This window comes from Volvox carteri (assembly GCF_000143455.1).
Source record: "Volvox carteri f. nagariensis unplaced genomic scaffold VOLCAscaffold_36, whole genome shotgun sequence".
In the NCBI taxonomy this organism is placed as follows: Eukaryota; Viridiplantae; Chlorophyta; class Chlorophyceae; order Chlamydomonadales; family Volvocaceae; genus Volvox; species Volvox carteri.
In genome coordinates, this window is record NW_003307579.1 from 1,118,078 (window position 1) to 1,127,916 (window position 9,839).

At 56.6% G+C, this 9,839-nt stretch overlaps 2 protein-coding genes across 2 annotated transcripts in view; both read left to right on the top strand.

The window, feature by feature from the left end:
• Nucleotides 1-858: 858 nt before the first annotated feature.
• On the top strand, nucleotides 859-4,030 carry VOLCADRAFT_94302 (uncharacterized protein; the record flags this gene model as incomplete). Its single annotated transcript, XM_002953418.1, has 3 exons — nucleotides 859-2,196; nucleotides 3,445-3,678; nucleotides 3,998-4,030. 3 exons carry the CDS (start codon nucleotides 859-861, stop codon nucleotides 4,028-4,030), a joined length of 1,605 nt encoding a protein of 534 aa, XP_002953464.1.
• Nucleotides 4,031-5,432: 1,402 nt separating this feature from the next.
• Nucleotides 5,433-9,839, top strand: part of VOLCADRAFT_105988 (uncharacterized protein) — a gene marked incomplete at both ends in the record, with an annotated part of 12,811 nt that continues 8,404 nt past the window's right edge. Inside the window, 10 exons of the mRNA XM_002953419.1 lie at nucleotides 5,433-5,457; nucleotides 5,779-5,869; nucleotides 6,018-6,252; nucleotides 6,897-7,325; nucleotides 7,828-8,005; nucleotides 8,311-8,480; nucleotides 8,661-8,747; nucleotides 9,003-9,035; nucleotides 9,185-9,289; nucleotides 9,573-9,835. Coding sequence (XP_002953465.1) covers nucleotides 5,433-5,457; nucleotides 5,779-5,869; nucleotides 6,018-6,252; nucleotides 6,897-7,325; nucleotides 7,828-8,005; nucleotides 8,311-8,480; nucleotides 8,661-8,747; nucleotides 9,003-9,035; nucleotides 9,185-9,289; nucleotides 9,573-9,835 — 1,616 coding nt within the window. The remainder of the gene's footprint in view (nucleotides 5,458-5,778; nucleotides 5,870-6,017; nucleotides 6,253-6,896; nucleotides 7,326-7,827; nucleotides 8,006-8,310; nucleotides 8,481-8,660; nucleotides 8,748-9,002; nucleotides 9,036-9,184; nucleotides 9,290-9,572; nucleotides 9,836-9,839) is intronic.

Genomic DNA, 9,839 nt, shown 5'->3' on the forward strand with positions numbered 1-9,839 from the left:
AGCTCGTGAGGCCGTACGTCGCATCCATGAGTACAATCCGGCCCCCGTACAATTTCAGCAGCTGCACCAGCCACGGTGTCGTGAGCGTGAGCCGAAAGCACGACCCGCGCTGCCGGCCCCCCTCCGGCTGCTGCAGTCACCCCTGCCGTCGCCGCCGCTGCTGCTGCTGGCATCGGGTTTGATTGGCTGGAAGCGTGGCCATGCTGTAAATTAGCTCGAGTGTTGCAGGGGGGTAGGATTGACAAGAAGAAGTCCCTGCATGAAGGGGAACTAGGCCTGCAATTTACCATGACATATATAAGCACCTGCTCGAAGCCAGAACCAATCATTCTTTGAAAATCACCACCGCTCGTACGGTATTGTGGTACGGTGGACGTTTATACTGCAGAAGTATGGCAGGATGTAACATGCAGAGCACAGTGAGCGCCAATGTCTCTGTTTGTGGCTGCTTGTAAGCTGACCGGTATTTGTGCTCGGCCGAAACGTGGTGTTTCCGTTCACTTTGGCTCATGGGCTCGTTGGGGTTGCGCTTCGGACCTCCTCCCTTGGAGGCGAGCTCTGAACCTCCGCCATAAGAGCGGCCACGTTTGGCTGCACCCTGCCGCACGGCTGCCGTACCAGCGATGAAGAATAGAGTTGAATTTGTGCAACGGGTACAACGGAAGGACCCGCTGTACCAGCGGCGTTTGCCGACCCCTGGCCGTTATCACCGTTATCATCTATTATAAATCAAGCAGTTAAGCTTAGCGCTGCTTTTGTTAAACAGATAAGGACGGTTAGAGTTTTCACAATCAAGTTGGTTGTATAACTTGCGAATAGCACCTGCACCGGGGTCGCTCGACGTCAATCATTATATAAATGGCGGAGCTTACACAAAATGGCTGCTCCGCTTGGCAGGATGTCATTTCCTACCGTATCGTTGATTACCTTCCGGCGAACGAACTTGTGTTTCTTCGCGAGGTTGACAAGGCAACTGCGAGTAAGCTAAGCAAATTCAAGACCATCAAGCTGTCGGAGCCATCCCCGCCGCACGCCTTCCGCCAGCGCTGGGGAAACCCGGATGCCTTTAGCGCATTTTCGGACTCCCAACGGCTTAACTTTCTAAAGCTGACCGCGGCAAGCGGCTCCCAAATGAACCTCCAGGTCGCCCTCGAAAACGCTGGTCAGGTAGCCAGTGCGGCGCTGCTCGAGGCCGCCGCAGCGGCCGGGCAGCTGGAAATTTGCAAGCTGCTACGGGATCACTACGGCTGCATGTGGCGGGATTGGCGGTTGGCCATTCCGATGTCTGCTGCGGCGAGGAACGGACACCAGCACGTCTTTGAGTGGCTGCTGGCTGCCGGCTGCCCCCTGCGCCTTGGCGATGTGTGCAGTGCCGCCCGCTGGGGCCAAGAAGACCTGCTTAGTTACGCTCTGAAGCAGCTTCACCAGCAGTACCTGCAATCCGACCATGATTTCCAAGAGCTGCTGTCCAGTGCAGCGGAAGGACTGGGGCTGGAGTCATTCCAGCGCCTGTACCAGCAGGTTCTGGAGGACCAAGCCCAGCCGCCTGCGCTCTGCGAGATCCAAAAGGGGAACATACTGGCTGCCGCGGCGGCCAGTCCCACACCGGACTGGCGGGCCAAGGTGGAGTGGCTCGAGGCCCAGGGCTATCCTCGTTCGGAAAAGGCAATCATTACAGCTGCTCGTGCTAGTGGTCCTGCTCGTGCGGGTGGCCCTCACGACATCGTTGGCCGCCTCCAGTGGCTGTGCAACCGCGGCTACACAGCAACCAGTGCAGCAGCGACCGCAGCTGTGGCCTACGGAAACCTGGACGCCCTAATCTACCTGTTTGAGGAGAAGGGGGTCCGCCCAGGTTTCATCCACCATTGGATTCCTATGCCCGACCTGGCTGTGACGAAGTACATGCACGCCAAGGGCTTGCCGATAAATGGCATCCACCTGGCATCAGATGCAGCCCGGAAGGGCTGCCTGCCCGTTGTGGTCTGGGCTGTGGAGGTCCTGCATATCACCCCGGATGCGAGTAACCACGGACTCCTTGGTCGTGCAGTGGGCAGTGGTAATTTGGAGCTGGTGGCATGGCTGGTGGCGCGGGGGTGGGGTGTGAACTGCCTGGGGCACTGTGGCTGGGATTATGCAGTCAACGGCGGCAATTTGCAGCTGATGGACTGGCTCGTGGAGAGGGGCTATTCTACTTCGGTGGGTCGGTGGGTCTGGGAGTCCTGGAGGTGGGGATGGGGATGGGGACGGCATGGCGGTAGAGAGGAGGCGGTCGGGTAGCCACCCAGGGGGGAGCCAACACCCGGCGTACTGCTCCTGCTCCGGGAGCTACTCCGGGGAAGGGGGGCCGCAGTGGGGTCGTCAGCACAGGAAGAAATGAGCCAAAGAATGACTTCTTCCTACATGCCAATCGGTTTGTGCCATTTCCGCAGCGGCAGCAGCAGCAGCAGCAGCAGCAGCAGTCAACCAACCCAGTCCTTTTTTTCTAGCAAGTGCGGTATACATACAGATAACTCTGCAATATTATTGCTTTGCGGTACTGCCACTATTCCCCCGTCACACATACAAGTACGACATATTGGTCTATTTTTTATTGGGCGAGGCCCCGGGCGCGAAGCGCCATTCGGAGGGCCGAGCCCCCCGGGTTCACTGCTGTCAGTCAGTCAGTCAGTCAGTCAGTCAGTCAGTCAGTCAGTGGCTAACATATCTCGCCCCGCAAAAAATAGCGTTTGAATGCTATATCCATTCTATATCGAAATGCCAAAGGAGACATTCCAGATAAATCGGAGCGCGACAAAGATAGCTTTCCATGGCTCCGAGTTTGACATAAAATTACATATCTCGCTCCGCAAAAGATCGAATGTAGAAGCTATATCTATTCTACATCCACCTGTAAAAGGAGAAATTACAGATAAATCGGAGCGCGAAGATAGCTTTCCATGGCTCCGAGTTTGACATAAAGTTACATATCTCGCTCCGCAAAAGATTGAATGTAGAAGCTATATCTCTATTCTACATCCACCTGCCAAAGGAGAAATTCCAGATAAATCGGAGCGCGACACAGATAGCTTTCCATGGCTCCGAGTTTGACATAAAGTTATACCACCTCAAAGCTATTCACAACAACAAGTGTGTACTCCAAATATAACGGCGTTCTTGTGCTTGCATTCCTATGCCGTACGGACTGCCCTGCGAATCAAAGAGGGAGCAAAGTGGCTGCACAGGGGCCGAGCCCCTTTTCGGCTTTGGAAAGCCGCCCCCCTAGTTTAACTACCGCGCGTACCCATTAGTAATGATAATTATATTTATAAGACTAATACTTATCCTCAAGTGATGTTGTTGACGTCTAGCAGTCTGTTAAGGTGACGACACCCACCCCACCTGCTTTTGTGCCCTACTCGTGTACACGTGTACATGCACAATATGTACGTGTAGCCATGCACACAGCTACCTTCGCCTTTGATCGATGAGGATCCCTACGTGTCCGCGGCGCACTATGGTGACCTGGCCGTGCTGAAGCACCTCCACAAGCTGGGCTACCCGCTGGCTCCGGACGTCCTCCTCCGGGCGGCGGAGGCCGGTGCACATGTGCAGGCTCTCCGTACCCTGATACAGCTGGGCTGTCCGCTGTACGACTGGGACGAGCTGTTGGAGGCGGTCAAGAAAGATGTCGACGGGAAGGTGGCCATAAAGTGGTATGACAGCAATATCGTTGCGGATGTTTTGAAGTCGCTCGAGCTGCTGAAGCAAGAACAAACGGCGCCTCAGCAGCAGCAGTAGCAGCAGCAGTAGCAACCCAGCAGCAGCAGGGATAGTGAGGTGTGAGGTAGGCTGTAGCGGCGGCTCGGGCTCTATGGCTGAGGATGCTTTGTGGCCTTGCTAGGCGTCTTTGGTGTATGTACGTTTGAGTTACACTGGGACATGGTTGAGACGTGACCTCTGCTTGCTTGCTTGGTTAATTGTTGGCTGCTATGTCCTGTTGTGGGCTTAGCTCACGCAGCTTAGCNTACGGAGAGCCTACAACCGGACATAGCAGCCAACAATTAACCAAGCAAGCAAAGCTGCGTGAGTGGATGCAGAGGCTCGACTTCGGCGGTCTTGCCATCTACGCTCGCACATACGTACGTACATACACCTCGTCGAATGTGGACGATGTTGAATTGAGGCACCGCTTCATGCAGCGAGGAGTGAGGGTGAGGGATGGAAAAAGGCTTAAAAGGGATATTTACTCCGGGGCTGTGAATGCTGGCGTGTGTTAAGGCAGGGGGCTCTAGCGGTGTGGGGGTTGCTCGGGAGTTATATGGACTTTAAGTTCGATGGTCTGGTTTGCCGCCAGGCGGTGGCGGAGGGAGGTTCATGTGCCCATACATCCAGGGGGAAACCGTAGATCCAGCAGCCGTTGGTCGTACCATACGACGGGCATATGAACACAGATGGCTACGACGCTATCCATGTGAGCGCGACGAAGTACGACATCCTCATAATTTCATGTCCATCATATTTCGGGCGGGCATATAAACAACTATAAAAGTTTTGTTGAGCGCCCACCAATTTAAATGTTTTAACTTGCTGGCATGATGCTTAACGCGGATGACCATGTCGGATGGAAAAGCAGGTTGCGGGGAGTGCACGGTACACGGAAATTAACTAATTGGTCTGGCAGAAACATGCTTTTGCCGTAGGGAGATATTGGTCCCGTCTGCCCGTCTGCTGCTCCATATCGCCGCTTCACACAGTCCACATGCCTTACCGTTTGGAGGAGCCAGCTGCGCGGGGCCGGTTTTCTGCGGATTGCCACAATATGTTCGGACCATTATTTGATGGTAGCTTTAATGAGGATGCGGGAAGCTGCCGGCTAGTGATGTGTTTTGAACGAGCGTCATTGAGCCCTGGCGGCTGCTTTTAAAACGAATGCGTAAACGACAGTCAGTCGAGGTGGTTGATTGCATGATCCAGAAAGAGCGGAATGGTGCAAACGCCGGTTTAGTTTGTTTCATATATCACGTCCCGGACTCCCGGTCTTGGCTAACGAACAACTGTAAGCCCGTCACTATCGAAGATCGAACGCGCGCACGATAGCGCACACTAGGCATTTTGCTTGTCTTGGTATCCGATGTAAATACTCGCACATATCTAACTGGTTTTACGTTGCTCTAGACTACGAAGAATCAAGCCCTTCCTCCCGGCAGGATGTCCTGTTCACTCACGCAAGCTATTACGATTCAGAGTCCGAATGTTGTGTAACCTTGAAGAAGATTTCTGTGGCTTCAATTGCCTGAACCCTTTCCAACGCGAGTCTCGGGTTAGTGCACAGATGCCAGAAAGAACATACTTGGCAAAAACGCTCAACTTTATATCTATACCTGATGTAATTACACAGTTACATCTAACATTGTAAGAAATCCATCTACGTTTGGGTCTCGATGGCAGACACTATGGGGCAGCTCAGGACTCAAGCCGGTGAGTTACCGTGGCGCCATGAAGCTTGGTTAAGCGGATATGTGAGATCCTTTGCGTTTCAGGGAGACCGTATAGATATGCAATAAGCATCGTCTGGAGTTCAATTAACAGCACGACATACTCGTGCTTTCGCATTTCTCCGCTGCTCCTTACGGTAACATAATCCTAGCTTACTGCGTGTTTATGTCTCATAATGGTGGCATGCACTGAAATGCGGTTCCCGTTCTCCTCCTCCTGGTCACTTTTGTGGTGTTCACCCGAGGGCCCTCTGACCCCCCTCCCTGGCCTCCCCCTGAACCCCCCGTTCCGTCCCTCCCATAGTGGGCGAGTGGGAGATGATGGGCGACTGTTTCTTCTCACGGGAAATGCTGTACGACATGTCCTGGGGCGACTTCGAGCTGCAGGATAAGCGGTACGCAAACCACACCGCGCCGGTTATGTCCGCGCCGCCGCAAACGGCCACATCAGCCGTAACACTTATTATTAATCTTATACTTACTTTCTCCCTCTCTCTTTCCCCTCTTCCTCTCCTTCTTTGTCCTCCTCGTCCTCTTCATCAGCCTGGCCTGTGCCCCTTACGGCGGCCCCATCGCTGCCATCCGCGACGAGCGACGTGCCGTGCTTGTGACCCACGGGTCATCAGCAGTTGCGGCAGGTGGCGGCCTAAAGCCGGTGCTGCGCACCTTCACCGCCGCCGGCGCCTCTCTGGGTGCGTGTGTGTGGGAGGGGGGCCGGCTGGTCGACTGGGCCTGGACGGACGAGCAACAGCTGGCGGTGGTGGACGCCAAAGGCAAGGTGAGCGGGGCCCGAGTGTATGTATGTATGTATGTGGAAAGGGGGGGGAGCAGGGGCGGTTATGGCTGTCAACAGGCTAACCGCCAGCAGTGACGTCAGCGACGGGTAGTGGTTGAAGTGGTTGGAAGTTTGGTACGTTTGGCAGCTGCAATTTCGGTGACGTGATCCCCATCCGTTTGTGGTTCGTCTTCCCTCCCACCCTCCCTCTCCGGCTAGCCCGACTAGGATAGTCGGGTTGGTCGCGCGTTTTTTGGGGGTTGGGAGGAGCACTTGCTTATCACCAGCTTTTTATTACCAGCAAATCAGCTACTTCTCCAGGCCAGCAACAAACTTTATTCCACCTTTACGACAGCAGTGATGTACTACTTCTCCGCCGCCTCTACACCTACTTTTCTACACCTACTTCTTTACGGCTTGGCATTACTGCTTTCTCTGCTGTTTTAGTCCTGGCGGCGTAGGTAGGTAGTTTTTCCGACATCAGATTCACTACGTCATCCCGAGGTCGCCGTCTTCACGGACGCCTTTCGGTCAGTTTAACGTCTGGTACACTCTTGCCCTGGCAGCAGCTTCACTCGTTTGTGGTTCGTCTTTCCCACCGTGCCCCCCTCCCTCCCACCCACCCTCCCTCCACATCCGTACGCCAGGTGACCCTGTTCTCCCCCTTCGCGGAGAAGATCCGGGAGTTTAGTTTCGGAGCGGCGGTGGAGCGCGACGGTGTCGCAGCCGCCAAGGTGTACGGCAGCGGTGTCGTGGTGGTCACGGAGCCGCGCCAGGCGGCGGCGGCGGGGGATGCGACGTCGGCAGTTGAGAGCTGCGAGATTTGGGTCGTACAGAACCTCCGGGATCCCAAGCCAACACGCCTCAAGTCGCCTTCCAAGGATTCCTATCGTACCGCCGCCACCGCTGCGGCGGCAGCCAAGAGCACTGGCGGCGCCGCCGGCGGCGGCGGCGGCGGGGCCTCTTTCCAGCCTGCGAGCCTGGGCATCATCGGCCTGGGCGGTCTGGGTCGACCCGGGTTGCCGCAATGCCTCGCGGTGCTGGACCCCCAATTTACCCTGTCGCGGGGCGTTGAGGTACGGCAGTGTGGCGGTTGACAGTTGGGAATTCGGTTAAGGGTTCCAAAAATGTAGGTTGGTTTCTTTCTTCTGACACGGCCGGGGTGTGTCCGAAGTGTGGGTGGTCGACAGTGTTTATTTTTTGTAGTAATATATCCTAAATAAGTGATAAATCGGGATTTGGGGCTTTTAGAGGAAAAGGAATGGATTGAGGCCGGCTCGTACATTTTCATTACTTCATCCAAAAATGACGGACAGCTCTTTGAGTTTAGTAAACACATAGTATCTGAAGTTATAGAGCCGCCGTGAGGTGGGCCATGGGCGGCCGTAAGGAGGTCACGCCCGTGAGTCAACGCGGCATAGCAGGGGGTATATGGCAGGTCCACACACTGCAAAGTACACGCAAGCCAGGGAATCCAACCTCGGACAACCACCAAAGCAGCAAATACGCTAGCAGCAAAATACTCCTGGCCTCTCTACCCTCTCACCCCTCCCTGCAATCCCAAACAAACCGCCCAAGCAGGTCTTCGTGGTGGTTGGCGGTTCGTTATGGCAGTTGGACGAGGCCTCAGCTACCGACCACTACCCGCCGCCGCTGGTGGCAGCGGGTGGTGCCGTGCATCTGGAGATGTCCCCCGACGGCGCCTGCGTGGCGCTATACACCGTGCGGGACAACCGGCTGATGGTCATGTCGGCCGGTGAGTGGGGGGTTTGGGGGGTTGGGGGGGGGGAGGAGGAGGTTGAGGGCAGTTTCTCCAACCCACCACCACCACCACCACCACCATCACCACCACCATCTCGAGCTGCGCACCGTGACGTCACCACTGTGTCCACTGCTGGGTGGTGAGCACCAACCTGCTAACCCTGAGTAGGCAGCTTCTTACTCCTCCCTGACCTCCCCCACTCGCTCATCCCCCCTTCCGCCGCCCCCGCCTCACCCCGCCTCCCCCTCCGCGTACGATTCCCCCCCCGGCCCCCCGCCCCGCCCCACCACCCTAAACAGACCTGAACAGGACCCTGCTGGAGTTGGAGACCGGGCGGGACAGCACGCCCCCTGTCGGAATGCACTGGGTGGGATCAGATGCCGTACTGCTGACGTGGCCGGATACTGCCGTACTAGTTGGGCCGTACGGCGACAGCGTTCAGTGGAGCTTTTCTGAGGATATCATGGCGGTGCGTGTCTGTCTGTCTGTCTGTCTCTGTCCGTCTTGCCCCCCTCTGGTGTAATCAGGCCACATGACCCGGTGTGTGTATTTGTTGGGGGTTGTGAGGGGGGAGATGAGGGCGGGGATGAGGGTTTTTTTACCACTGACGCAACGAGCCCTTCCCTCCCGCCGCCCTCCGGCCCTGCAGGTCATTTCCGAGCTGGACGGCTGTCGGCTGTTGCTGGGTCGCTCCTCTCAGCTGCTACTGCGGAGGGTACCGGAGTGCTGTGTGCAGGTACGGCAAGGAAGGGGAGGGGGAGCGGGAGGGGGAAATCGTCGGGGCACAAAAACAAGAGTGGAATGAGAGGGTGACGGGGAGAGAGGAGGGTTGTTGATGATGATGATGATGATGATGATGATGATGAGGAGGAGGAGGAGGAGGAGGAGCAGGCGACTCGTGGGGTAAAGAGGCATCACCAGAATTACAACCCCCCCACCCCCCGCCGGCGCAAACTGCCGGAGATGACGTCACTGTGCCTCACATACACAGGGGATGTTTTTGGTTCCTTCCTCCGGAAGGACCGTAAGTCCATTACCCGCTTCGTTTTTAACCCCGTACGCACATACACACGCACGCACTCTCTTCTTCCCCCCCCACATACACACACATACATACAGACACGTACACTCCGTACACGGCGGGCTGTTGTCTCCCCGCCCCCGGGACCCCAGGTGTTTCGACCCGGTGCCACAAGTCCGGCGGCGCAGCTGTGGGACGCACGTGCGCTGTACGACGATCAGAACCCCCGGTGCGATAAGATCCTTCGGAACATACAGGTAGGTGTACGGCAAGGGCAAGGGGGGGTGAGGGAGAGCGGCGGGGTGGGGTGGGGAATGTACGAGGTGGTTGGAAAACAGTACAGACTCCCACCTTGTTGCGCTCTTTCCCCCTTCCCACCCCACCCCCGGGTATCAGCCCGCTGAGGGACGTGGCTTCTCCCTACGCCGCTCGGAATCGCTGGCGAAAGGCGATTTCCATTTGGTGTCGTACTTTGCCGTATTTTGTCGTATCATGCCAGGTGAATGTGTGTGTGCCCCTCCCCCCCTCCTCCTCCTCCAGGACTCGGGTCCGGCCTTTTTGCCCGCCGCGGTCAGTACCTGCATCCAAGCTGCGGGACACGACATCAACCCGGTACGACAAAGGGCCCTCATGCGGGCAGCGGCATACGGCAGGCCATTCTGCTCGCCTGATTTCCCGCGCCAACTGATGTACGGCGTGGCTTGCCGGCTGCGCATCCTTAGTGCGGTTCGCGACCCGCGGGTCGGTTTGCCCCTCACTATGAAGCAGTTGGAGGCGCTTAGTTTGCCAGTGCTGGTGGGCAGGTGG